Consider the following 27,442-nt stretch of genomic DNA (forward strand, 5'->3'; position numbering starts at 1 on the left):
ATTCTGGGACCTCATCTGGATTCAGTGAGGAAAAGTGCAGGATCCAATGAATCATGCCTTCCACGGGCCAGGGACGGAGAGTGGGGGCCAGTTGTGAGGTTTTTGTATAGGAGACGAAAGATGTGACACACAGCTGAGAAAACTGGATAATATTACTAAGAGTGGTCTCCCATGCTACCGTTTACAAAGTACTCATATATTTTAACCTATCTGAGCCTTATCGTATTCTGAGAGGGAATATCATATTATTCCCATCTTAAAGGTGAGTAAACTGAGGCTTAGAGAGATGGGGAGATTTGCCCAGGATCACAAGACAGCAGGTGCCCTGAACTCCAGTGTTCTTAGTCCTAGTGTGGGCCTTCTCAGCCGTCCTTCACCTGTTGTCCCGGCCCCCGGGGTATGTAGATGCTGAGGCAGGAGGCGGGGTGCCCGGGGCTGGCTACCGCAGCCCTGGCGTATGTGCCGGCAGGAACTTGCTGCTCCCCGAGGGCGTGCCCTCCGAACGCCAGTGGGCCCGGTTCTATGTGAAGATTTACCGAGCAGAGGGGCTGCCCCGCATGAACACGAGCCTGATGGCCAACATGAAGAAGGCTTTCATCGGTGAGAACAAGGACCTGGTCGACCCCTACGTGCAAGTCTTCTTTGCCGGCCAGAAGGTACTGGGGTGCAGGAGGCTGGGGCTTGGGGTGACAGGCACCAGAGGTGCAAGGGGTTGGGTGTGAGGTCCTGGGGACGGATGTGAGGCAAAATCAGAAGCCACGAGACTGGCCTTTGATCACCTTGGGGAGTCACCTCTAGAAGTGAGGAGAGAGAGATGAGGGGAGCTCTAGCTCAGAGGGGCTGGGGGGGGGCGAGGCCAGGCTGGGCCGTAGGGATTCCTCACTGCCCCCAGGTCACCAAGAGCTGAGAGGAGGGGGGCACTGAGAGGGAGAAGAGCCAGAGAGGCTGGGGTGGGGAAGGGTGAGGAGGTAAGTACACACACACAGCACGTGCACACACATAACACACATATACACACTCACACACAGACACACATGCACACTCATGCACGTACGCAAGCCCTAACCCTCGCTCCCTCCCACCAGGGCAAGACTTCAGTGCAGAAAAGCAGCTATGAGCCACTGTGGAATGAGCAGGTGGTCTTTACAGACCTGTTCCCCCCGCTCTGCAAGCGCATGAAGGTACAGATCCGGGACTCAGACAAGGTCAACGACGTGGCCATCGGCACCCACTTCATTGACCTGCGCAAGATTTCCAACGACGGAGACAAAGGTCAGCAGCAGGAGACCGGGGGTGGGACGTGGGGCTAAAGGGGTAGCGTAAATGAGAGCCCCCCACACCACCACCATCCCGCACCTCTGCCTGAAAGGTGCCAGGCATGGTCAGGGCATTGCCAACAGCCCCCGCCTCCAGGGAAGGGTGGACACTCATGGTTCACGTCTGCACAGAGGTGCCTGGGCCCTCCCGAGCCAGGCTGCCTGGATTTGAACCCCAGCTCTGACAGTTAGAAGCTGCGTGACCTTCATGCCTGTTTTCCCATCTGTAAAATGAAAATAATAGTAATTATATACATGCGTATATATACATATGTAGTACATATATGCGTGTACTGCTGTCATAGTACCTATCTACAGACTTGTAGGGCCAGAGCACTGAGCTGAGTACCAGGGATACAGAACAAGGAGGAATCCGTCCGGTCTTCACGGTGCTCCCCTGGGGATGAGGGAGACGGGTGTGCTACCAAATGCTAAAGCCTGAGACAGAAGACACGAAAGACTACGGACTGCGTGATTCCATTTGTATGGAATGTCCGGAATAGGCAAATGCATAGAAACAGGAAGTAGACGAGTGGCTGCCAGGAGCTGGGGGGAGGGGAGCTGGGACGAGCCACTGAAAGGTACGGGGTTTCCTCTGCGGAGGATGGAAATGTCCTGGATGGTGGCATAACATAGTGAATGCACGAAAACCGCCGAAATGCATACTTTAAAATGGTGAATTTTACGTTATAGGAAGAATATCTCAGTTTTTTAAATGCTATAATGTTTTTTATAAACTAGGCAGAACAGAAACCAAACAAAACTCTTAAGGCAGAATTGAATCCGTGCTACACACGAGACATAACAAATCCTAATGGGAGAAAAATAGTTGGGACTAGGAAATGGGGGTACTTGGTGGAGGAAGAGCGTTTAACAGGCACAGGCGGAGAGTAAGGGCCTTCAGAGAGGAGGGGAGGGGTCTGCAGAAGCAGGTGAGACCCTCGTGGCACGCACAGACGGCAAAGGCCTTGCTGAGGAGCTGGGGAGGTGCTGGCATCTGTCCTTCAAGTAGATCACAGACGTCCCCTGCAACAGGCTCCAGGAAGCAGGGGGCATGATTTTGCTCCACAGAAATGGACGTGTGTGTATGTGGAGAGGCACGGCCAGCTCAGGCTCCCGCAGAGAATAAGCAGACACACAAAAGTGTCCCATGCAGTGACAAGGTCACCCCACAGCCAGCCCCACGCAGCAGACACTGCTCTCCCCACAGCCCCTGTGAGCCTCGCTGCCCGCAGGCCCTCTGCTGCCTCAGACATTTCCCCGAGCGAGACACGAGGTCCTCAGCTCAGCAACCAGGAGGTACAGGCCAGGAGCCCCCAAACAGGTCCCCCCACCCGAGTGAGCCCCTCGGCCCTCTGCCCCCCGCCCGCAGGCTTCCTGCCCACGCTGGGCCCCGCCTGGGTGAACATGTATGGCTCCACGCGCAACTACACGCTGCTGGACGAGCACCAGGACCTGAATGAGGGCCTGGGGGAGGGCGTGTCCTTCCGCGCCCGCCTCATGCTGGGCCTGGCGGTGGAGATCCTGGACACTTCCAACCCTGAGCTCACCAGCTCCACGGAGGTGCAGGTGGAACCGGCCACACCCGTCTCCGAGGTGAGGCCCCAGGGCACTGTGCTGTCCTCCAGAGCCCCCCGCTCAACCCCCTTCCTACCACGGCAGCCTGTGCCTGGCCTCTGCCAGTGTCCCTCATGCCTGCCTCAGGGGGCCAGACCCCAGGATGGGGCCGCCCTCCCCAGAAAGCAGGAGGAACTCTGTCCCCTCCCACTGCCTGTGCCTGTGCTCTCCCCGGAGGCCCCAAGGTGGAGCCTTGTCTCTGCCTTGTTCCTGGCCGTGGCTGTCCTTGTGCTGAACATAGCAGCCTGGGGACAGGCTGGAGGGCCGAAGGAATTGGGCCTTCAGTGTCGGGGCTCGTAGCTCCACAGCTGGGTTAGCCCCAAGGGCCTGTCTGTAAGACGTAGGAGGAGGCCTGGCCCCAGACCCAACCCCCCACACCGTTAAGCTTTCCGGAGGGTTTGAACCACCTTCTTCACAGAGCTGCGTGGGGAAAATGGAAGAATTCTTTCTATTTGGAGCCCTGCTGGAGGCCTCAATGATCGACCGGAAAAATGGAGACAAGCCCATCACCTTTGAGGTCACCATAGGTGAGAGCTGGGCTCGCAGGGCTGGGGGCTGCCAAGCCCTGCTCCACAGCCTGGGGGTGGAGGGGAACTTTGACCACTTCCCTCACATGTCCTCAGGCACCCACACCACATACAGCGACTGCACCTGAGGACACACGCCCCACAGGGTCGGCCTCAGCTCCACCTAAGGGCTAGGCTGCGTTAGGGACACGAGGAGGGAAGAAGCCCTCCCTGCAGAAGGGAGCGAGGCCCTCATGGGACTGGAGAGGAGAGAGTGGGAATACGGGCCGCGTCCTGGGCTGGACCTTGAGCTCAGTGGTCATCAGGGCTCCTAGCGAGACCTCTGCAGGAGTGCAGGACACGGCCCCTTCCTCTGGCGAGTGTTCTATCGTGTCTGAGCTGGTACAGACCCGTGAGCACCAGCCCCATTCCCTGACTCTCCCCCTTCCCTCCCACAGACCCCTGGACTGGAGGGCAGGGTGGGGCCTGGTGGGAAAAGGACTCTAGGCCCTCGGGTGCCCCCTTCTGCCTCCAGGCAACTATGGGAACGAAGTCGATGGCCTGTCTCGGCCCCAGCGGCCTCGGCCTCGGCCTCAGAAGGAGCCTGGGGACGAGGAGGAAGTGGATCTGATCCAGAAGTCGAGTGACGACGAGACTGAGGACGGTGGGGACCTGGCCTCAGTCTCCTCCAGCCCACCCATGCGGCCCCAGATCACCGACAGGTGAGCCGGCCAGGACAGAGGGTCCTGGGAGCCCTGCCTGCTGCCTCCCGTCCTCTCACGGCCTGGCCCCGCCCCACCCCCACCTGCCCGGGTGCCCAGTCCTCAACCTCCCGCCTGCTCCCACCCCAGGAACTACTTCTATCTGCCCTACTTGGAGCGCAAGCCCTGCATCTACATCAAGAGCTGGTGGCCGGACCAGCGCCGCCGCCTCTACAATGCCAACATCATAGACCACATCGCAGACAAGCTGGTCAGGGCCAGGCCACGGCGGGGAGGGGCAAGGCGGAGGGCGTATGCTTCAGAGGGCCTCGGCCAGCTTGGACACCTCCCCTGCAACACACAAGTCCTGTCTGCCTGGCAGCATGCCGTGGGGTTGGGGGAGGAACTGCAGAATGGCCCCAGTAGAACCTGTGTTCCTGTCCCCGCCCCAGTCCCAAGAGCGGTGGAGAGCCTGAGGGCTGCCCGGAGTGGAGTCTGGGAACCCTGGCCCATCCAGCCCCGGGTTTCCCTGGAGGTGACTGGCCAACCCCTCTGTCTCTGGCCTGCACTCCCCCACCCCCTGCATCTAGCCCTGAGTTCTGTCCGACCCCTGTGGGTCCACCAGGACCACAGACTCATGGCCCAGAGGTGGCTTCTTCCTTCAGGTTCTGAAAACAGAACGTGGAAAATTTGTGTTTCCTTGTGATGGCGAGACAGTCCAGAGATGGCGCTCATGGGAGGTCCTAGGGCGCTAGGCCCTCACCCCCCTGATGAATGGGGGAGACATTTGGGGAGGCGGAGGGGGCTGTGGCTCACACTCCTGGTTCACAGGAAGAAGGCCTGAATGATGTGCAGGAGATGATCAAAACGGAAAAGTCCTACCCTGAGCGTCGACTGCGGGGCGTCCTGGAGGAGCTGAGCTGTGGCTGCCAGTAAGTGGCAGGGCTGCCAATGGGGGGTCAGAAGTGGGGGGTTTGCAGAGAAGGAGGCATCTGCACGCCTCCTGCTGGCGGGTGGGCTCTGCTAAGCCCTGCTTCTTCTCCTCCCAGCCGTTTCCTCTCCCTCGCGGACAAGGACCAGGGCCACTGGTCCTGCACCAGGCTGGACCGGGAGCGCCTCAAATCCTGCATGCGGGAGCTGGTGAGGATGCGGTTGGACCACACCGGGGACGGAGGGAGGGTCTGGAGGTGAAAAGGGAACCCGAGGTGGGGGACATCTGTCTCTGAGGTCACAGCCCCCAGGGCCAGACCCTCCATCGTGCGTCATGACCTGAGCCCCACTTACACCCCCGACCCCGGCAGGAGAGCATGGGGCAGCAGGCCAAGACCCTGCGGGCACAGGTGAAGCGGCACACGGTGCGGGACAAGCTGAGGCTGTGCCAGAACTTCCTGCACAAGCTGCGCTTCCTGGCAGACGAGGTGCCCCTGCCAGCCCCAAACCAGAGTGATCCGAGGTGGCGGAAGGGGGGCTGCCCGGGGGGGGCTGGGCCAGACCATCCAGGAGGCCCCTCCTGCTCTGACAGCCGTTGGGGGACAGGAGAGACCAAGCCTTTCACCCCGTCCCGTGTTCTTCCCGCTGGATCGGTGGGAGGAGAAGTAGGACCCAGCGCCGGGGTCCTTTCCTCTGTGGGCTCAGGCCTGGCCAAGAGGCAGGGCCTCTCCCTTACTGGGCGCCCACCCCGCCCCCACCCCAGCCTCAGCACAGCATCCCCGACGTCTTCATCTGGATGATGAGCAACAACAAGCGCATCGCCTACGCCCGGGTGCCCTCCAAGGACCTGCTCTTCTCCATCGTGGAGGACGAGCTGGGCAAGGACTGCGCCAAGGTCAAGACGCTCTTCCTCAAGGTGCCGGAAGGGGAGCAAGACTGGGGGCGGAGGGGCTGGGGTCTGCGCTTTTTCAAGAGGTCAACCTCCCCTTGGAGGGAGCAGCACCCCCACCCCTGGGTCCAGCTGGCCTGAGCTGACGGGGTGCTCAGAGAAGAGCTGGAGAGAATAGGAAAGGGGTGGCGGGTCCCCCCCTGCCCGTGCCCTTCTGCCCTGTGTTCCGCACCACACAGCCCAGCGGGACGGCTGCGGAGGGCATGGCCCGCCTGCCCATAGCCTCCTCCAGCCTCCTGCCCCTTCCTCACCCCGTGGGCTCCGGCAGCTGACCCTGCACCCCCCCGCCAGCTGCCAGGGAAGCGGGGCTTCGGCTCGGCCGGCTGGACGGTGCAGGCCAAGCTGGAGCTCTACCTGTGGCTGGGCCTCAGCAAGCAGCGCAAGGACTTTCTGTGCGGCCTGCCCTGCGGCTTCGAGGAGGTCAAGGCGGCCCAGGGCGCGGGCCTGCACGCCGTCCCACCCATCAGCCTGGTCTACACCAGTGAGCGAGGGCTCCCGGGCCCGGGCGGGAGGGCACCGGGGGGTGGCCTGTTCCCTGAGCCTCAGCCTGCTCCCCCCACAGAGAAGCAGGCCTTCCAGCTCCGCGCCCACATGTACCAGGCGCGCAGCCTCTTTGCCGCCGACAGCAGCGGTCTCTCGGACCCCTTCGCCCGTGTCTTCTTCATCAACCAGAGTCAGTGCACAGAGGTGAGGGCCCCGGGGAGGAGGGCGCGGCTCTGGCTTTGAGAGCACTGGAGGGGGCCTGGGAGCCTCTGGGACCTGGAGAAACAGACCAGCCAGTACCCCAGATCCTTAGGGGGAAGCCTGGCAGATAACTGCAGGCCCAGGCCACACAGAAGACAGGGAACACATTGGCGGGGGGCTGGGAGAGAGGGTCAGGAGCAGACCTCACATCAGCCTTCATTTTAAGATTCCCAGAAGAGTCAGGGGACATGGCGCTCGTGCTCCCGCGTCCCCTTGAAACCACAGTGACTGGGGGTGACTCCTCTTCAGGTGTTGCCCATCCACCATCGCTTACCTGTGCCCCCGCTCCATGCTGCAGGTGCTGAATGAGACCCTGTGCCCCACCTGGGACCAGATGCTGGTGTTCGACAACCTGGAGCTCTATGGCGAAGCTCATGAGTTGCGGGACGACCCCCCCATCATTGTCATCGAAATCTACGACCAGGACAGCATGGTATGGGTGGGCTCTGGCACCAGGGACCACGCCTCCTCCCCCGCACTCCACCTGCGTTAGCGGTCACCTCCACAGCCCACCCCCAGAGCCCCTTGGCCAGGGTGCTTGCCGGGGAAGCTGGGAGTCTGGGCTGCTGACCAGCCCCTCCAGGAGACCCCGGGTGTCTCCTGCCCTGTCACTGCAGCCTGACCCCTTCCCGATGCTGTGGGCCTCTGGGGCCTCAGGGAGGAGACAGGCCAGGGCGTCCCACCTCCCGGCACAGACAGACTAAGCTCAGACCCAGATGTGCCCCGAAAGCCTGCTGTCCCCAGCCTTCCCCCATTTGAGGGCCCCCCCAGCCCTGCCCACACCTACCACAGTCAGTAACAGCCTCATAGCTCTCCATGGGAGCTCTGGAGTAAGGGAGTGGAGGATTAGGGTGACCCCTCCAGAGCTGGGGAGCCACTTCCTACAAGCCGCCTCAGCTACTGGGGTGCCCTGAGTGAGCTCTGGACTAGAGGTAGTCCTGAGTCCTGCATCTGCCATTCATTGCCAGCATGGCCTGGAGCTAGCCCGAGACTTGGTTTCCCCCATCTGTAAAATGGGGTGATCACACCTGCAACTACATGGGGCTGTGGTGAGGACTGAATGAGATCCCAGGTGTGAACACGTTTGGTCAGTTCAAGCACCAAGAGGCCACCCTGGCTGTTTGTCGCATCAGGGCAAAACCGACTTCATAGGCCGGACCTTTGCCAAGCCCCTGGTGAAGATGGCCGACGAGGCATACTGCCCGCCGCGCTTCCCGCCCCAGCTCGAGTACTACCAGATCTACCGCGGCAACGCCACGGCCGGGGACCTGCTGGCCGCCTTCGAGCTGCTGCAGGTGGGGCTGCTGGAAAGAGGGGGCTGGGCCAGGGGCCTTTCTCCTCCCCATCCTGCTGTGAGGCCAGGGGGCTGGGGGTGTGGTTCTTGGGGACCTGGGCTGTTCAGCCTTCCCTGTCTCCCCAGATCACATACCAGATAACTCATGGGGAGAGAGAGCCCTCTCCCCGGGCTCCCCAGGGTGTGACACTATGTCCCCCACTCCCCAGATTGGACCAGCAGGGAAGGCCGACCTGCCGCCCATCAATGGCCCAGTGGACATGGACCGAGGCCCCATCATGCCTGTGCCTATGGGCATCCGGCCCGTGCTCAGCAAGTACCGGATAGAGGTGTGTGAGGACTCCATCCGGCCCCTCCCAACCCTGCCCTGAACAGGCCCTGCTGTGCTCTGCTCCCTGGCCCCCCTCACTCTCTCTCCATGAGGGTCATAGGCATGCATTACACTGTTGGCATCAAACTCCAGGGGTCTTCAGCAACCTCAGGTCATGCTCCGGTTTTCAAATAAGGACACTGAAGGCCCAGGAGGAGAAGTGACTGGCCCAAGGTCACACCCAGGGGCCAGTAGCAGACCCAGGCTCGCGACCGTCCGGCGCCTGCCGCTTTTGCACTGAGTCACACTGCCACAGTCCAGGACCCTTCCCGGCCCTCCCATCTGCCCCCAACACCCACCCTCACCCCACAGCGCCTTCAGGACACCCGCCCCTCCTCAGCTCTCCCAGCTCTGCCCCTCCTGATGCACGGTCCACCCACAGCCCGGTTCCTCCTCGGGTGGCCCTGCCTGCCCGCAGCTGATGCCCTTTACTGAGGGGCTGTCCTCTCCCCCCACCGCCCCCCCACGCAGGTGCTGTTCTGGGGTCTGCGGGACCTGAAGCGGGTGAACCTGGCCCAGGTGGACCGGCCGCGGGTAGACATCGAGTGCGCGGGGAAGGGGGTGCAGTCGTCCCTAATCCACAATTACAAGAAGAACCCCAACTTCAGCACCCTCGTCAAGTGCTTTGAAGTGGTGAGTGTGGGCCGGGACCTGCCTGGGCAGAGCTGGGTGCCTCTGCCCCTTCTCTGAGCTCAGAGTCCCTGCCCCACCCCCAGGACCTCCCGGAGAACGAGCTCCTGCACCCGCCCTTGAACATCCGCGTGGTGGACTGCCGGGCCTTCGGCCGCTACACCCTGGTCGGCTCCCACACCGTCAGCTCCCTGCGGCGCTTCATCTACCGGCCCCCGGACCACTCGGCCCCCACCTGGAACGCCTCGGGTATGGCGCTTCTGAGGCCCAGCGCAGGGCCTCCGGCTCACAGGGCAGCCCACCTGGTTTCCTCCTGGGGCCATCTCTAAGTGGGCCGGGGAGGCCAGGAGGAAGGTCCCGCCCTGGGGGCCAAGGAAGGCTGCCCAGGGTGGCCCCAAGCTCTAGTGCCAGAAAGGCCAGAGCCCAGGGATCCTTAGAGGGCCTGAGGGCAGATGGCCTCCTCAGCCGGTTCCTGGAGAAGACCCAGGACCCCCCCGTCCCAACCCCCCGAATCCCCGCCCCCCGGCCTCCACTGTGTCACCCAGCACGCCTCACCCTCCTCTCTGGCTCACCTCCTCCCTCTCCCCTGGAAAGCTCTAGAATCAGCTTTAGGCCTCTGGCCCTTCCAAGCACCCCTGACTCTCACGGTTCCGCCTGCTCCTCCTCGTCTGTCTGTCCGTCTCTCTGTCCAGGCGGGCTCCTCCAGGGCCGCCGTGTGCTGTACAGTGGGGGCCCCTCTTCTCACCCCACAGGGGAGGTCGTGGTGAACATGGAGCCGGAGGTGCCTGTCAAGAAGCTGGAGACCGTGGTGAAGCTGGATGCGGTAAGGCGCCTGGGGTCAGCCCCACGCTGGCTGGGGACGTGCAACTGCGGGTGGCACTTTCCCAGAGCCGGGCCACCCCGCACACAAGACGACACATTAAGTCACTCCTCCTTTGGCGTGCGATGGGCCAGGGCTAACCCTGACTGCACGCACGCACAGCCCCATCCTATACTGTCCTGGAAGGCGAGACTCTCAATTCTGCACGTGTGTGTGCACATGTGCATGAACACGTGGTACACACGTATGAGAGACAGAGAGAGCAGTAACCGTGTGAAGTGATAGCCTGCAATTATTTTTATTCCAACAAACGACACCATAGGCAATGGATTCCTTGCGCAAACACCAGTGTTCTTTCCAGAGGGTCCCCGGTTTTCCTTCCCAGCCATTTACAAACAACTCTCCCAAGGTGTGGGTTGGGGCAGGATTTCCAGGTGGAAGCTCGTTATTCCTCCTGGCTTTGGGACCGGGGCTCTTTGTCTGCCAGAGGGAGACCTGTCACCTCGGTGTTTGGATGCGGACATGACGTCAGCAGGGGACGGCGGGATGGAGGCTGGCCTGGAGCAAGCCATCCTGAATCCAGACAGGACAGAGGGGCGGGAAGCAGGCTTCCTTCCCACCACATTCTCCAAATCCCGTTCCTGACTGCATGTGCGTCACACAGCACAGGGGCGTCTCCTAGCCTCTGAGATCTGAGTCCGGTCTGAAATGATCCTTCCTTACCTCATCATCCTGGTCCCCATAGAGTCCCAGCCAGCAGGCTGAGTTAGCATCGGGCATGGCTCATGGAAAAGGGGAGGAGTCGAGGCCCGAGGCCTGGCCTGCAGGCCTGGGATGGCACTGCCAGGGGCTCTGGGGCTACACCTGGAGATGCCACACCCCCCTCGGCTTCCAGCTTCCTGAGCTCCTCCCTGAGAAGCCTGTTCCTCCTGGAGGCAGGGCCGGGGTGGGGAAGCCCCCTGGTTTCAGGCCATCAGTGTACCAAGAGGACGGCACAGACCTGAGCTGCCCCATCGTCCCACAGGCCCTGGACTCTGGTGGGGCCCTTTTCACCAGGTTCCTCTTCAGCTGTGTAATTTTGTGTCCACTTACTTTTTAAGGCACTTGTCCTTCATCCAGCCAACATTACTGACCTCCAGCCTCATGCCGTGTCCGCCTCCCCTCTTGACTCTGACTGCCCACTGCAGTCATCTGGGAAGTTTACAACTCTCCTGGTGCCCAGTACCCTCATTTGGACTCAGTGGAGCCCTGCAAATGATGATTCTTAAAAGCCCCCAGTAATTCTAACATGCAGCCAAGTTTGCAAACCACCACCCTGGAAGGTCTGAGGAAACAACTTCGAGGCAGACCTTCCACAGACCCAGAATTGGCCATGTGAGCATGGCGCTCACGACACAGGGAACATCCCTGCCTGGGCTCCCTCTCCTCCACCCTCCCTGGCCAGCCGCTACCTACCACTTCCGGCCCCAGTGGCTAAGTCTGTCCCTGTCTCCTTGGTTCCTTTCTGCAGGCTTCTGATGCCGTCATCAAGGTGGATGTGGTGAGTGTGGGGACCAGCCGGGGGGCTCTGGGGAGAGAAGACCCTGTACTACATAGGGTATCAGGCCAAGGAAGACAGCATCAGGGACCGAGCCACCCCATACCCCCTGATGCCCCGGCCATCTCACCCCTCCAAAGAGGCAGAGGGAGAGAGCTGTTTGGACTGCAGGGCCCATGAGAGGCAGTCCTGCCTTGGCTGGGGGCTCATGCTGGCAGGTCATGACCCTCTCTGGGCCGTGACATCCACTTCCATAAAACAAGGCCCTGACCTTGATGTCGGTAGCCCCACAGAGCCTCCTGGAGCCCAGGGCTTTCCTGGAGCAGATGGTCAGAATGAGTGGGGGAACCCCGGATTGTTCAGGTCTCCGGGAATGGCCAGGGTGCGGGGATATATGCAGGACTCTAGACCTAGCCAACCCTGCAGGCTGATGAGGAGAAGGAGAGGAAGAAGAAGAAGAAGAAGGGCAGCTCGGAAGAACCAGAGGAGGAGGAGCCTGACGAGAGCATGCTGGACTGGTGGTCCAAGTACTTTGCCTCCATCGATACCATGAAAGAGGTGACGCCTTGGCCTGGGCAGGGGGCCGAGGAGGGACTGGGCTGGGAGGGGTAACCCCAGCTCCACATCAGACCCTCCTATCCAGCTTCTTCCCCGCCCGCACCAGAGCTGGCTCCCCCACTCCATCGACATGAGCTTGGAGCAGGCTGTCTCAGAGCCTCGAAGTTCTAGCTCACCTTTTTCCAGGATGGAGGTCCAGTCTACCTTCCCTGCCTTGGTTTTCTCTAGTCCTCATTCATTTCCTCCACAAATACTTCGAGTATATATGATGAGTCAGACACCAACCTAGGGGCTACAGGAGCCAAAAGATGAGATTGGCTACCTGCCCTGTGTATTTACTGGACATGCGAAATGGACATGCAAGCAGATACACTACCATGTGATAACAAAGGCAATTCAGTGCCTGGGGGCATCAGGAAAGGCTTCACAGAGGAGGTGACCTTTGAGGAAGAGGAGAAATACACACTCAGAGGCCAAAGGGAGCAACAACTTCTCAGTAGTATTTGCACAGCTATTATTATTTTACATAATAATACCCAGCTGTTTTATTTTACATGCCTCCGTCACTGTGGCTGTGAAATGTTCTTCCCCTGTTGTGTGCACACGGGTTCTGTCTGCTGAGCCAGATTGCAAGTTCCAGAAAGCTCATGTCTCCTCTCCCTTGTTTGTCTCTCTCCACACTGCCAGCCTAGCTCAGGGCACTCCCTGGCTGACCGACTGACCAGGATGGACATGTGCCCATGGTTGTGTTTCCTCAACCAAGCTGATCCAGCCACATTCTCTCCCCCAGGCCCTTCCTATGACCCGAGCTGTGTGTGATGTTTACTATCCATGTTAGAGCACAGGTTAAACTGCTGTAGCAAGTTAGATTGATGTGAACAAGAAGAAGGTTGGTATGGTGATTCAGTGGGGTCAGGGACCAAGACACTGCCGTCTTGTTACTGGCGTCTGCGTGGTTAGAGATGGCTTGCCGTCACGTCCTAATACTGGTCCACGGGAAGGGTAAAGAGAAGAAGGGGACACATACTCCTTTCCTTTTAATGGCCCAGCCTAGAAGCTGCACATATCACTTCAGCTCACACTGGCTAGAATCGAGTCCCATAGCCACACTTAGCTGCAAGGGGGGCTGGGAAATGTAATCTTTAGCTAGGTAGCTGTGTGCCAAAAACTTTTAGAGAGGAGGAGAGCAGATAACTGGGGGACACCTAGTAGTATCTTCTCCCACCAACACCTCCTCGATTCAAGTTGGCCAGCCTGGAGCTCCAAGAGGCTGCCCATTGTCTCGAGTCTATTCCTGTAATTTGCACAGGCTGTCACCAGGTGGCGGTGACACCTTGGGTGAAACGATGATTTAGTGTCCAGTGTGTACTGACTGAAGAAAATAAGGCACATTTTCTTATTCAGTTATACTTTTCTACATTAAAATAATAATACCACTAAGAAGCAACATTAAAGAGCACATATTTTTCAATCATACACAATTAAAGAATCATAACCCCTAAGTACAGTTAAGTCACATTGTACACATCATAAACTTTTTTTTAACCCGCTTAAGCACATCATGGGTTTGAAACCCCATGGAAAAGAGTTTCTGCCTCTAAGCATTTAAGACTGGTCTGACACCACAGTGTGGGTTCAGCAAACACCTCCCTAGGAAACCCACCTTCCCTCCTCCTCACCTCATCTTTTGGCAGCAACTTCAACAGCAAGAGGCCTCAGGAATTGATTTGGAGGAGAAGGAGGAGATGGACAACACTGAGGGTAAGCCCTGGAGCCCTGGATCTCTGCCTCTCCCTCCCAGCCCCCCAGATGGGTGGCTCCCCTGCTTGTCACACCAGCTGCTTCTCTTTCCCCTTCCCATGGGCCCTCACAGCTGCAGCAGCCAACAGCAGATATCACCAGGCATCCCTGGGTACCAGAGAGCAGGCTGAGGCCCTTATCTAGAGTGGCTTTTACTCTGACCAGTTCAGCAGCCACAGTGAGGGACAGACATTTAGAGTCACAGAACATCAGAGCTGGAAGGGATCTCAGAGCTCACCCCATTCAGTATTTTCCAGACCTTTTCCATGGAACACTATTAATGGGTCTTCTGAAGGGAAAAGAGGGTTCTGGGGTCAAATGGGTTAAACAGGTCCCTTGGTGCGGGACTTCTCAGTGCCTTTAATGTACAAATGCTATTATAAATACCTAAAAGGAAGACATAATAAAATATTTCCCCAGCTTATTTTACACACACACACACACACATATATCTTTTCTTTTAAAGCATTCCAAGAACGCCTACACCTAGTGTTCCACTGAATGCTGTTTGGGAAATGCTGATACAGAACAATCCTCTTAATGTTAAAGACAAGGAGACTGAGGCCAGAGAGCACAGTGAGCTGGCACCAGACCCAAGCTCCTTCCATGCCGCGCTCTGTCAAAGGGCACACAACAGGCTCTGCACATTTCTGGCATACTGGTGCCCTGCTCCCATGTGAGGCGGGCATGCCAGGCAGCATTGTCTGCATTTTCTACAGATGAGCACACAGAGACCTGCAAGTTAAATTAGCAAAGCGACAGAGCTGGGTCTCCAACCCAGGCCTTCCTGCCACATCATTTCTGCCCCTTTGTCTGTTTCTGGCCAGGCCTGAAGGGGCTGATGAAGGGCAAGGAGAAGTCAAGGGCTGCAAAGGAGGAGAAGAAGAAGAGAACCCAGAGCCCAGGCCCGGGCCAAGGGTCAGAGGCCCCTGAGAAGAAGAAACCCAAGATTGATGAACTCAAGGTGAGGGTCTGGGAGCAGACCTAGCCAGAAAGTAGGGTCACACCGGGGGCAAGACAGAGGCCAGTGGACCGGCCCCACCCCCTGACAGCCCGGCCTGGCTCAGGTGTACCCCAAGGAGCTGGAGTCAGAGTTCGACAGCTTCGAGGACTGGCTGCACACGTTCAACCTGCTTCGGGGCAAGACGGGGGACAACGAGGACGGCGCAACTGAGGAGGAGCGCATCGTGGGGCGCTTCAAGGTCAGGCAGGGAGCACAAGTGGGCCCTAAGTCCTGAGCCCCCCACCAGCTCTTCTCCCCAGCCCAGGCCTGGGGCTGACAGCCAGGTGGAACTGTCAGCCAACCCGGTTGGTAAAGTATAAAAATACTTCCACGCTGATTGATAAAGATCATCTGCCCTAAACCCACCTCCCCACTCCACCCCCCTCAGAGTTGCCCCCCCCACTCCAGCCACTCCTTCCAGAACCCCTGACTCTCCGTACCCCAGCAACTAAAGGGTTAAGGTCCCACCGCAGCTAAAGGGTTACGGCCCCACCGCAGCTAAAGGGTTACAGCCCCACCGCAACTGAAGGGTTACGGCCCCACCGCAGCTAAAGGGTTACAGCCCCACCTCAGATAAAGGGTTATGGCCCCACCGCAGCAGGGCGCAGACCCTCAGTGCTCTTGGCTATCTTGCATGCCACCCCTGCCTGTGCCACGGGAAGCTGCACCCTGACCCACTCTTGCCTCACCCCAGGGCTCCCTCTGCGTATACAAAGTGCCACTCCCAGAGGACGTGTCCCGGGAAGCCGGCTATGACCCCACCTATGGCATGTTCCAGGGCATCCCCAGCAACGACCCCATCAACGTGCTGGTCCGGGTCTACGTGGTCCGGGTGAGAGGCCCCTCACATCCTTTCCCCAGGCTCCCGGTCCTCCCGCCCAGGAAGGGCTGAAGCAGCTACAGACTGACAGCCCCCAACTGTAAGACACCAGGGAGGTCAGCTGGTCTAGTACCATCCTTTATAGAGGAGGAAGCCAAGGCCCAGAGAGGGTCAGGGACTTGCCCAGGGTCACACAGCAAGTCCCTGGTCCGTGATTCTGCCCCTCACTGTCATGGGACCATCAGGGAGAGGGGCAGGGATACTGGAAGATGAAGGTGCCCGGGCCCTGCTCAGGAGCACCCCTCCCATCCCAGGCCACGGACCTGCACCCCGCAGACATCAATGGCAAAGCCGACCCCTACATCGCCATCCGGCTAGGCAAGACTGACATCCGTGACAAGGAGAACTACATCTCCAAGCAGCTCAACCCCATCTTTGGGAAGTAAGGCCTCCTGGTGTCCCACTCCACCTGCCCCAACTTCCCCAGAGCAGACCACCTCCTACTCCACCCTACCCCAGCCCAACCCTCAACCCTTCTCCCAACACTGTCCCACAAGGTCCTTTGACATCGAGGCCTCCTTCCCCATGGAATCCTTGCTGACGGTAGCCGTATACGACTGGGATCTGGTAGGCACCGATGACCTCATTGGGGAAACCAAGATCGACCTGGAGAACCGCTTCTACAGCAAGCACCGCGCCACCTGTGGCATCGCCCAGACCTACTCCACGTGCGTGGGGCAGGGCGGGGCAGGGCGCACCTACTACACCTTGACTCCAAAGCCAAGATGCAGACCGTGGGATTTGGGAAGGTGGACATATTATGGTTTCTGTCCCAGCCAGGCCTCCACCCCGCCAGGTTCTGGGCTCAGCCTTCAGGGGCCAGGACTGCAGATTCCAAGACAAGGAGAGAGACAGGGGATTCCAGGACAGAGGAAGCAAGATGAGGAGAGAAAAGCGGGCTGGGAGGAGAGGCAGAAGCGCGCTAGGAAGAGTGCGCTGAGGATCTGGCCGCCCTGTGCCACTGCCAGGCTGCGTGACCCTGGGCAAGGCCCTTAACCTCTTGTGTTATCAGTTTCCTCAGGGAGTTTTTGAAGTTCCGTTAGAGGGGACACGGTGGGGGGATGGTGCGGGCTGCCCTGGGGGAGACTGGATACTCATCCTTGGGACACTGAGCATGTGGGCCGGAGCCCAGGGCAGGAGGGATCAGCCTGCAGCAGCCCTGGTGTGTCAGCTGATCCTGAAACGCAGGGCAGGGCTCACTTGCTGACACGGAGCAACGGTCAACCTAAGGAAACCGGCCAGGACCATCTACCACCTGGGGATGGCCCAGCCGCACCCTGAGCCCCACCCAGCCCATGTGTCTCCTCCGACAGACACGGCTACAATATCTGGCGGGACCCCATGAAGCCCAGCCAGATCCTGACCCGCCTCTGCAAGGAGGGCAAAGTGGACGGCCCCCACTTCGGGCCCCCTGGGAGAGTGAAGGTGTCCAACCGCGTCTTCACAGGGCCCTCCGAGATCGAGGACGAGAACGGTAACAGGATGCTGGACAAAGCTATGGGGGTGTCAGAGGCGAAGGAAAGACCCACACTTCCCTGTGGTGGGACCACCCATCCGCTCATCACCCCAGTGTCCCCCTCCTGTCCGCCCAGCCTCCACCCTTTCTCCCCATCCCACACAGCGCTTGCTCACTTGTCCCCTTCACTCTCTCTCCCGGCATCCCTGTAGGGTAGGGAGGTTCTCCCCATTCTGCAGATGAGAAAACCGAGACCCAAAGGGTTTCAGTGACTTGCCCAAGGCCACTCAGTTCTTACAAGGCAGAGTGAGGGCATAGACCCAGGTCAGTCTGGCTGTCCCCACACTTTTGCCCCCCTGGCACCTCCCAGAGAATCAGCAGGTATCTCTGCCAGGAAACCAGTGCCAGCCATCTTCAGGGTGCTGGGACAGGATGTGGGTTTTTCTCTTCCCTGACCTCATAGCCCAGAATTCTCTGGTCAGGTTCTCCCAAGCAGAGGAAACCCAAGGAGACAGACTTTTCTGGGCCCATGAGGCAGCTGAGAGCTTGGGCAATCCACAGCTCCCTCTGTGCCTCAGTTTCCCAGCAGTAAACTGGAGATGGGGCTTCTTTGTGCCCCTGAGTCGCTGGCCCAGCACAGGTCTCTTGTTTTGCTGAGCCCGTGTGTGAGCTCACCACTAGCACCCACAGGGCAGAGGAAGCCCACGGAAGAGCACGTGGCACTGTTGGCCCTGAGGTACTGGGAGGACATCCCCCGCGTGGGCTGCCGCCTGGTGCCGGAACACGTGGAGACGCGGCCGCTGCTCAACCCTGACAAGCCGGGCATAGAGCAGGTGACTGGCCTGGCCGGGATCTGAGGTTCTTTGGTATTTGGGATCAGGGGGTCCCAACCTGGGTCCGTAAAAACAGATCCTCCTGCTATTCACTGCGTTCCCTTCATACGCACGCACCATGGCCCTTCGCCGTAACTTCAGGGTTTGAGTCTTCACTTTGTGTGAGAATTACATCAGCTCAGATGGAGACCTAGGGTATCTCCCTCAGAAGCTGCCACTGGCTGTTGGTGACGTCATAGGAACTGCTGGCATCCAAGGATGAAAACTGATGAAATGGGTCCTGACAGGACAAAGGTTGGGAGGGAGAGGAGAGCTGGCCTTGCTGGGCAGAGGGAGGAGTCCGTGAGACCTGCCACACCTCCTTCCTCAGGGCCGCCTGGAGCTGTGGGTGGACATGTTTCCCATGAACATGCCGGCCCCTGGAACGCCTCTGGACATCTCTCCCCGGAAGCCCAAAAAGTGAGCTGCTCGGGCCCAGCACCCCTCCCTCCATGCTCCCCAGAGGCATCCTTCCTGTAGGAGGCTCCAGGCCCAGGTCTCCCTAGTCAGTGCCCTGTGGCCTCGTTGGGGGAACAGAGCAACCCATCAGGAGGGCTGTGGGGCCTGTCCTGGGTGGGTCCCCTTTGCTGCAGCAGGGGCCACACCTCCGTGGCGAGGTCAGCGAGGGCTGTGAGTTCACACCGGCACGCTCCGGCAGACTTTGTCATCACAGACCCACTCCTCCACGTGCGTGCACACACACAGCATCCCCGTGGGTTCCCCCACACACACCCACGAGACGCAGAAGCCCTGAGAGCCTGCTCTGCTCCCTGACAGTCCCCGCTCCGGGCCGTCATTCAGCTCTAGCAAGTTTTATTTAAGGCATCCGCTGATGAGATGCACAGGGCGAGTGCCCGGGAGAGGCGGGAGGCCGGGAGAGCGGGGCGCACTGGGCCAGGAGCTGCGCCATCTGCCTCTCCTAGTTGACACTGGCCAGGTCACTTTGCCTGCCTGGGCCTCAGTTTTCCCATCTGTAAAGTGGCAGGATCAAGTCGCTGCCAGCACTGGCCTCAGCGCCTGCGATCAGGGCCAAGTGCGTAGGCCTGTGAGGTTGCACGGGGCCGCACGCTTATTTCAAGATGGCAGCCTTAAAATTCTTAATGATTTTTAACACAGGGGCCCGCGTTTCCATTTTGCACTGGACCCCGCAAATTATACAGCCCGTTCTACCTGGCATAGTCTCCGGGTGGGACCCTGAGTCTGCTGTTCCAGGGCCCGCCACCAGGGGATACCCCAACCCGTTATGTCTCCGGGACTTGCAGTCCAGGACAGAACTCCAAGAGCCGCAATCCAGGGAATTTTTAGTAGCTGACTCAACCTCCCTCCTAAAGGTTGAGACGTAACTACCTCATTTATCATGACGATTACACTTCAAGGGGAAAATCCCCTTTGGGGACAAGGATGTAAAGGAAATCAGATTCCATGGTGGTCCACAGCCAGCTGCTGGGCTTCAGTGTGAACTTTTATTAGAGCTGGAGTGGAGCTTCCGGCCTCTGGAGACGGGGGAATCTTGCTGCCGACTCTCCAAGCCTCGCTTCAGCCACGCCCGCACCCCCCTGCACCCCCCACGCCCTCCCCTGCAGCCTGGGCAGCCTCTCCGAGGCCTGAGTCAGCCTCCCTGTCCAGAGTGTGCTCTGGGTCCTGGCATTCCAGCCCAACTGGCTCTCCCCCAACCCGGCTCTCCTCATAAGAGCCATGCTGGCTGGGGGACCCTCTTCTCTCAGCCGGGTACCCCCATGTCTCCCCATCCCCTCAGCTTCTCCCCACATCTGCTCCCTCAGTCCCAGCCTGACCCAGGCCCCACGCCCACCCCCAAGTCCCCAGGACGTGACCCGGTTGTCTCATCTCCAGCCCCATCCTAGCCCCAAGACCCTGGAGAACCCCCCCGTAGGCGGCTAATCAGCCCCTCCCCCCGCCCAGGTACGAGCTGCGGGTCATCGTGTGGAACACAGATGAGGTGGTCCTGGAGGATGATGACTTTTTCACCGGGGAGAAGTCCAGTGACATTTTCGTGCGGGGGTGGGTGAGAGTTTCCCTGGCCGGGAGGGGGCTGAGCTGGGTGGGCCCATCTCCCTGCGAGGCAGGAGAGGAGGGAGAGGACAGGGGGGCTGTGGGTGGAGAGAGCCCCCACAGGTGTGGCCGCAAGTCTGGAGCAGGCGACGATGCTCCACAGGTGGCTGAAGGGCCAGCAGGAGGACAAGCAGGACACGGACGTCCACTACCACTCCCTCACGGGCGAGGGCAACTTCAACTGGCGCTACCTGTTCCCCTTCGACTACCTGGCTGCCGAGGAAAAGATTGTCATCTCCAAGAAGGAGTCCATGTTCTCCTGGGACGAGACTGAATACAAAATCCCCGCGCGGCTCACCCTGCAGATCTGGGACGCCGACCACTTCTCCGCTGACGACTTCCTGGGTGCAAGGCTGGGACCGGAGCAGAGCGGGCAGGGGAGGGGGAGGCAGGGGCAGGGGGAGCCCAGCCCAGGTTTGGGGGTGCGGTCAATAGTACCAGATGTCAGAACTGACTCTTGAGGTCGCCACAGGGGCCATCGAGCTGGACCTGAACCGGTTCCCACGGGGCGCAAAGACGGCCAAGCAGTGCAGCATGGAGATGGCCACGGGGGAGGTGGACGTGCCCCTGGCTTCCATCTTCAAGCAGAAGCGCATCAAAGGCTGGTGGCCCCTCCTGGCCCGCAATGAGAATGATGAGTTTGAGCTCACGGTGGGCACCACTACTGCTGGGCAGGGGGCAGGGCTGGGCCAGGCCAGGGCGCTGAGGGCCTGGCACCTAACCCGGGCACCGGGACCATTCTGTTCCTCTCTGCAGGGCAAGGTGGAGGCAGAGCTGCATCTACTCACTGCCGAGGAGGCGGAGAAGAATCCAGTGGGCCTGGCCCGCAATGAACCTGACCCCCTGGAGAAACCCAAGTGAGTGCTCTGCGGGTCAGGCCCCTGCCATGCTAGTCCCTGGGGGCACTGGAACGGGAAGGAGGGGCCAGAAACTTCTGGTCTCCTTGCCCTCCACTCTGTAGGCACCTCTGCCTTCTCTGTCCCTTCCTAGGCCACAGCCTCATTGCAGGGGAGCCTCCTCCCTCCTCCCCTTCTTCCCAAAATCCACACCTCCCTCTGAGCCAGAGCGCGGGCCCCCGGTACAGGAGAGCTGCACCTCTCCCGGGGAAGGCCCCACCTAGCTGAGTCAAATGCTCTTCCTGGTGTTTGCCAAAGACAAACAGCTGCAGTGGTGGGCTCTGGGGCCCCAGGCAGCCTTCATGGCTGGGGGGTGCCTGGGACTATGAACTCAGCCCAGGGTCGGCCCCCGTCCTGGCCCCCACCTTGGCCGGGGCCCTCCCCACGCCCCAGCCCTCAGCTCCTGTGGCCTTTCTCCATGCTCCCTCTGCTCCTCCTGCGGCTCCAGCTGGCCCCACACAAGCTTCATCTGGTTCTTGAACCAGATGGTTCAAGATGGTTCTCGAGTCTGCCCACTACTTGCTGTGGCGCACGTGTCGCCGGCTGCCCCTCCAGCTGCTGCCCCTCCCGCCCTTCTCCTCTGCCCTGTGCCTGGCTACCCGGTCAAGAAGACCCTTGGGGCCTGCACCCAGCACCCTCCTGGGTCTGGTATTCCTCCCTCCCTCCTGGACCGAGGGCTTATGAGCTGGGCAGCATGTGGAACACACACACACACACACACGCAAGTGCACACACAAAAGTATGCCCACAAGTGCACACATAAGGATACACACAGCAACTGTTAAGCTTTCGAACAGTATCATAGACTCAGAACTGCAAATAACTGTCTTGCATGTTCACGTATCAGGCCAGAGAGGAAGAGTAAATTGCCCAAGGTCACCTAGCCATCAGGGTAGAGCTAGGATTCAGCCTCAGTTTTCAAACTGCCAATCCAGTGTCCTTCGCACTACACCACTCCCTGTCCCAGCAACAATCCGGACAGACTCTAACCCAGTTCCACTGGCAGAAAGAAGTTGAGCGATGGACGGGAAAGGGGAAAGGCTTTGGCTGGGATTAGCCTCCAAGTCCTGAATAGTTTCTACCAGTATCCTCCTCCCAACCCCAAGCCCTTTCCTGCCCTGCAGGACAGTGAGTATCCCCATCCCATTCAAACATCTTAGTAACAAGCATATGAGGAGCACAGCTCGGTGCCAGGCGCTGGGCTGGGAGCTTCCCATGCACTTTCTCATGTCACCCTTTTACCAACCCCGGAGGTGGGGATCTACTATTAACCCCGTGGTACAAGTGAGGAATCTGAGGCTCGAAGAGGTGCCTAACTTGCCTGTCACCGCTGGGACTAGAGACCAGGTGCCCTGCGCCCACATCCCTGTTCTGCAGACCATCTGCGCTGAAAGGCTCTGGAGGGTGTGGTCCACGTCCTCCAGGAGCTGGAGGAATTTGAAGAAGCATATTCAATATTTTGATTTTCCATCTTGACATTTCATAGAACCTGTTGTTTTTGTAACACAGTCAACAGAATGTAAGCTCAACAAGCCCTTCTGGGCTAGGCGGCCCTGCAGAAGATAGAATAGCGATCCAGCCCTGACGGTGGGCAGGTCGGGGTGAGGGTGGCGTGTGCCCCACTGGGGCCCCTCACACCCCTGGCAGGACCTGGTGGGGACAGAAGCAGAAAGGGGGAGAGGTTGAGAAACACCAATCTCATTGAGAACATGGGGCAGCACCGGACCATATACAAGGAACCACTCAACAGGGGAGCTTCCTAATAATCGGAACTGCCTGCAGTGCTGAGGCTGCCCCTTCAAGCATTGACCCGCCATCACTGCAAGGGTGCGGGAGGTGTGATGGCTGCCCAGCTGCCAGAAATGCCGTCTAGGCCGCGGGAGGAGATGGGGCGCCAGAGGGTCCTGCAAAGAGGACAGGGAGTGCAGGCAGCGCACCTGGTGCTTAGAGATGGGCTCAAACCCTCCCTCCAGCACTCAGTACTTTGGGGACTCAGTCCTCTTGGGGTCTAGTAGGGCTGAGGGGATGGGGTGCCTTGGACATGCCACCAACTGACCAAGACTCTCCCTCCCCCAGCCGGCCCGACACGGCCTTTGTCTGGTTCCTCAACCCCCTCAAGTCCATCAAGTACCTGATCTGCACGCGGTACAAGTGGCTCATCATCAAGATCGTGCTGGCGCTGCTGGCGCTGCTCATGCTGGCCCTCTTCTTCTACAGCCTCCCCGGCTACATGGTCAAGAAGCTCCTGGGGGCGTGAAGGCCCCGGGGCCTCCCTGCGCTCCCCTCCCGGGCCTGGGCATTTGCCCCTCCTCCGGCATGGAGGCCTCAGGTCCCAGGGGCCTTCGTCCTGCTGGCTGGGCTGGTGACACCCCCTCCCTGCCTGTCCTCACCACCTCAAGTCTGCTGCTGGCCCGGTCCCTCCCCTCGGGTCCCTGCCTGCAGGGTGGGGAGTGGGGGAAGGGATGGGGGCTCCAGAGGAAGCCACCCCACATCCTCTGCAGGCCTCCCCGTAGAGCTCGAAAGCGTTAACGAAATTCACTGAGAATCGAGAATCATGTCATGGGCCAGTGCCCAGGGCTTTCCAAAGAGTTAATGAGCAAAAAGTATCACCCTCCCCTCCCCCAGACATCATCTTGCAAGGACAGCCGACACTAGCAGTCTTGGCTCTGCAGAAGTGCAGATCCTTCCCACTAATCCTGCGGGGTGACTGCTTCCCCGGGCCGGCTCCACTCAGTCCAGGCAGCCACAGCCCTGCGTGCACAAGCCCAGTCCTGCCCAGCCTGTGGGTCCTGACGGCTTTCCAGAGCTTCCTCAGCCCAGGCTAGCGCTCGCAAGCCTGGACATCCACGCCCGGACGCCCGTGCCCCCCTACCCGCCTGGCCCCTTCAGGGCTCACCCTTCCGGCCCTCCAGGGGATGCCTGGAGTTTGCTTGAAGTGCTGCCCCCCTGCCTGTGTGAACTGGGTTTCTCCTGGCTGTTTTTCCTTTCTCGAGTGGTGATTTTTCTCTTAATAAAAGAAATCAAACACTGAGCTGACAAGTCTGCAGTTGTCCAAGTGGGGGGACTGATGGGGGGCAGGGGGCAGGGTTGGCTGGCAAACTCAGTATAGGATGGGCCCCTAACCCTTTGGGGGGCCTTGTGGCCCAGGGTTCAAGGTGGGCCTAAGGTACAGGACTGTCTGCCCAGGCTGCCCACAGGAAGAGCCTCACAGCACAGCCCAGGGGGCACCGCAGGCTGGACCCAGGGGCCCCAGAAGCTCACAAAGGGTCCTGCAGGCCCAAGGACAGTCTGCAGGCACAGACCCTGAAATGGCCCAAAGCTCCCGCCGCCACCTGCAGACACCAGCTTCTCCCAAAAGCAAGAAGGGAGCCCCGTGCCACAGGCCCTGTCCCACAGCTACAAGCCTGTTGTCAAACCACAGCTCGAGGCTGGGGACAAAGTCCCCTCGTGACACAGAGGTGGGGATAGGGGCCCGTGTCTCACCTGACCTCTTTAAAGAGATTCAGACACAACTCTTTGAAGACTTTAATCATGCCTGCAGGATACAAGTAACTCCTCTTGTCACCTTATCTTGACAGGCCCGACAACAGCAGCTCTGGAAAACCCAGGGAGTGGGCCCAGGCAGCTCCCCAGGAGATGCCACCTGTGGCACCAGCGCTGATACCAGTGTCGGCCCTTTCGAGGTCTGGCTCTATTTTGTGGGGACCCGGAACACCTGAGTCGGAGGAACTTGCAGTTCAGAGTTTATCTGGAAAAGAGTAAAGGTCATGACACTTCCCCCAGGGTCCCCCTGCCACAGGCCTCCAAATCCCTGGGAGCACTTCCTCCCCCAAACACTTGCGGCTGCCTGGGAAAGCCCGCAGCCTGCCTTCCTCTGAAGCCAAGACCTGGGCTCCTCGTCTGGCTTCTGCTCCAGCTCGTCAGGCTCTGGTCACGTTCTTAACCTTCCCCTCTGATCCATTCTCTTGAGCCCTCCCCTCCGCTCTTGACCTGCCCACCCTATAGCCCCAGTGTGGCCCTGTGCTTCCCCCCCACCCCCAGCCTCCTGTCCACAGTGGCCTCGAAGGAAGTATGGGCCATACGGTTCCCAAACGTCTGAGTCCTGTCTCGGGCCAAGAGGCCAGCGTGACCCCCCGGCTCACCACATCCCCCCGCTCAGGTGTAGCAGGGGTCCTGAGACCTCACGGGCCACACACCCCCAGTGCGTGGGCGTGTGACTGGCCTCAGCTGATGACGGAGGACCTACGCTCAGCCCCGTGTTACGACCTTAAGCACCACGTGGAGGATCCCACAGGAGCAGAGCAGAGCCAGCAACTGTGTTGCCGGTGGACTCTTCCCTGTGGAGGGGACGGGGAGATCCTTCCTCCTGCCAAGCCATGGGGAAGTTGCCCCAACTGTCACTGGAGCAGGCACGAGTGGGGGCCAGGGAATATCTGCCCCAGTTGGAACCTCCCCTCCCTCCCCATGTCACATCCTAGGCCAGACACCCAGGGCTGGCAGAGAGGGAAGAGTCTGCCCTCTGGGCAAGTTACAGAGGTGCTGAGTTTCGATTCTCCTTTTTGTGAAAGGGGGAGAATCACTTCCGCCCTATCTGCCTCACAGACTGGTTGTTAGGGACCAAAGAAGGAAGTTCATGTGGAAGGGCTCTGTAAGCTGGGAGGCCAGCACTGGCTTCGTCACTGCCTCTGAGAGCCCTCCAACAAGCAGCCGGTGCTGAAAACGATGGGCATCAAAGGGACACGATCACAGCCTGCAGCTCAAAGCTCCCACGCCTCGCGGCAGGGTGGGGGCAGGGGTGACACCTCACTTCCTAGTATCTCCTCCTGTCCCACGGCCTCTCCCAGCATCCCGCCTCCCCTCCCAGGAGGGTCTCGTCACCCACCTTGGAGTCTAGATACTGCTGCAGCAGCTGCTGGAGCTCTGTGTTCTGCCGCTCCAGAGAACGGTTTTCTATCAGCAGCTTGGCCCTCTGGGTCAGGACGAGGCTTTGGGCAGAAAAATCGGTTAGAGGCCCATTGAATCCTCCATCCTCTATCAAGTAAGGGCCAGGGGCTCTGTATTTCTATCTGGTTGGAGGTGGAAGAGGACCCCAGAAGGCTCGCCCACCAGAGCAGCCCTCCCGCCCTGAACGAGCCAGGCCAGTGGGAACAGAACAGGGAGGGCGGGGCCAGAGGGGTCTCCCCAACACTACAGCCCCCCAACAGGGTTGCCCTTTGGCTGCTTTTCTCTCCAAGGGTTCACGGGACAGGGAGGCGCCAAATGTGGCCGTTCCAAGCAGCATCCTTCTCCTACCTGTCTGCCCGGCTCCCTCCTCCCCCTGGGCCATAACAGACACACGTACTGGTATTTCTCCAAGGCTGTGTAGAGAGCGTCCCAGAGGTTCAGGGTGGTGGCAGGGATAACCGTGGTCAGGGTCTTCCAGTACTCGGAGTCCTTTGAGTCGTCTCGCACAACCTTCGGCAGCTTCACTGGTGCCCGAAAGTCCCTGAAGGTTGAGAGCACTGGTACCATCCTCTCCACCTGGTGTCATCCAGGCCCCCGAGCAGGGCCCATCACAGTGCCGCACCTCACAGACTTACTGCCTTTCCACCTGTCACCTTCCCACCCAGCTATACAAGTTCATCAGCTCGTGGAAGATCCTCAGAAAGAACACCCGCTTGTCATCAACGTTCCTGATTCCTGGTGCCATTGTCACCTTTGTGAAAGCATCACTGGAGTTTCATCCACCAGCTTTCTCTCAATCAGTTCACTTCACTGGCTTCATAGTGTATTACTCTGCCTATTTCTTCCACAAATGTAGCAAAGCAGCTCTCAAAATTTATCTCCTCTCCATCCCCTCTAGGATAGGCTTCATCCAGGCTGTTCCCTCCCACCTGGACAAACCTTCCTACCACTGTCCTTGCATCCAGCAGCAGCCCCCTCCCTGCCGCCAACGTGATCTTTCTCAAATGCAAGTCTACTCAGGGCTCCCCCATGGCTTAAGATCCTTTTCTGGCTCCAGGCCACTACAGGGTAAAGACCAAGACCTTGGGCAATTTGGGTAAGGCTCTCAAGATCTGGCCTGGCTCCTCTACCCAAGCCGGTCCCACTCCTCAGATCCTTGACACTCCAGCCATACCTCTTTGTCGTGATTCTTGAACCAGGCCTTTCCCTGTGCTGTGACATCCTAAAATGCCCTTCGCCCCCCACTTTGTCCACCGAGGAAAACCCAGTTCTGGTGCCATTTCCTCCTAAAGCCCTCTCTGATATGCCAGATGGAGGTGACCACTTCCCCTGAGCAACATGACACCTCCATATGCTTTGACCGTTGTTCTGATCACAAAGTGTTCTCCCCACGGGGCCTTCACACACAGCAGATCCCAACAGATGTTCGTTGAATGAATGAATGATGAATGAAAACATGCAAATCGCTTCTACACCCATTTCTTTCGTTGTAATGGCCGTGGATTCCTCTCATCCTCCTTCCAGACATCCTTCTACTCACTCCCCCCAA

General features: G+C 59.4%; 2 protein-coding genes across 3 annotated transcripts in view; one reads left to right on the forward strand and one right to left on the reverse strand.

Annotated features, from left to right (window-relative positions):
* OTOF (otoferlin) overlaps positions 1-23,329 on the forward strand; it is a 91,571-nt gene extending 68,242 nt beyond the window's left edge. Inside the window, exons 13-46 of one of the 2 annotated variants that reach the window (XM_060027611.1) lie at positions 470-656; positions 1,086-1,272; positions 2,689-2,912; positions 3,352-3,460; positions 3,975-4,161; positions 4,291-4,411; positions 4,972-5,072; positions 5,190-5,280; positions 5,442-5,558; positions 5,834-5,986; positions 6,311-6,500; positions 6,582-6,706; positions 7,062-7,196; positions 7,897-8,058; positions 8,267-8,386; positions 8,899-9,060; positions 9,144-9,306; positions 9,750-9,880; positions 11,388-11,417; positions 11,841-11,972; positions 13,667-13,733; positions 14,600-14,736; positions 14,840-14,974; positions 15,470-15,607; positions 15,910-16,037; positions 16,153-16,323; positions 16,969-17,129; positions 17,802-17,944; positions 18,315-18,403; positions 19,904-20,002; positions 20,157-20,398; positions 20,526-20,704; positions 20,810-20,910; positions 23,026-23,329. In XM_060027611.1, coding sequence (XP_059883594.1) covers positions 470-656; positions 1,086-1,272; positions 2,689-2,912; positions 3,352-3,460; positions 3,975-4,161; positions 4,291-4,411; positions 4,972-5,072; positions 5,190-5,280; positions 5,442-5,558; positions 5,834-5,986; positions 6,311-6,500; positions 6,582-6,706; positions 7,062-7,196; positions 7,897-8,058; positions 8,267-8,386; positions 8,899-9,060; positions 9,144-9,306; positions 9,750-9,880; positions 11,388-11,417; positions 11,841-11,972; positions 13,667-13,733; positions 14,600-14,736; positions 14,840-14,974; positions 15,470-15,607; positions 15,910-16,037; positions 16,153-16,323; positions 16,969-17,129; positions 17,802-17,944; positions 18,315-18,403; positions 19,904-20,002; positions 20,157-20,398; positions 20,526-20,704; positions 20,810-20,910; positions 23,026-23,206 — 4,798 coding nt within the window. In that variant the 3' untranslated portion in view covers positions 23,207-23,329. The remainder of the gene's footprint in view (positions 1-469; positions 657-1,085; positions 1,273-2,688; positions 2,913-3,351; positions 3,461-3,974; positions 4,162-4,290; positions 4,412-4,971; positions 5,073-5,189; positions 5,281-5,441; positions 5,559-5,833; positions 5,987-6,310; positions 6,501-6,581; positions 6,707-7,061; positions 7,197-7,896; positions 8,059-8,266; positions 8,387-8,898; positions 9,061-9,143; positions 9,307-9,749; positions 9,881-11,387; positions 11,418-11,840; positions 11,973-13,666; positions 13,734-14,599; positions 14,737-14,839; positions 14,975-15,469; positions 15,608-15,909; positions 16,038-16,152; positions 16,324-16,968; positions 17,130-17,801; positions 17,945-18,314; positions 18,404-19,903; positions 20,003-20,156; positions 20,399-20,525; positions 20,705-20,809; positions 20,911-23,025) is intronic. The other variant, XM_060027613.1, reaches the window with a different exon arrangement.
* A 1,237-nt stretch (positions 23,330-24,566) lies between these two features.
* Positions 24,567-27,442, reverse strand: part of DRC1 (dynein regulatory complex subunit 1) — a 45,548-nt gene continuing 42,672 nt past the window's right edge. The window contains exons 15-17 of the mRNA XM_060027614.1: positions 26,291-26,434; positions 25,832-25,934; positions 24,567-24,697 (exon numbers count right to left, since the gene is read on the reverse strand). Of these exons, the coding sequence (XP_059883597.1) occupies positions 24,641-24,697; positions 25,832-25,934; positions 26,291-26,434 (304 nt within the window). The 3' untranslated portion in view covers positions 24,567-24,640. The remainder of the gene's footprint in view (positions 24,698-25,831; positions 25,935-26,290; positions 26,435-27,442) is intronic.

Source organism: Delphinus delphis, chromosome 12, assembly GCF_949987515.2.
Source record: "Delphinus delphis chromosome 12, mDelDel1.2, whole genome shotgun sequence".
In the NCBI taxonomy this organism is placed as follows: Eukaryota; Metazoa; Chordata; class Mammalia; order Artiodactyla; family Delphinidae; genus Delphinus; species Delphinus delphis.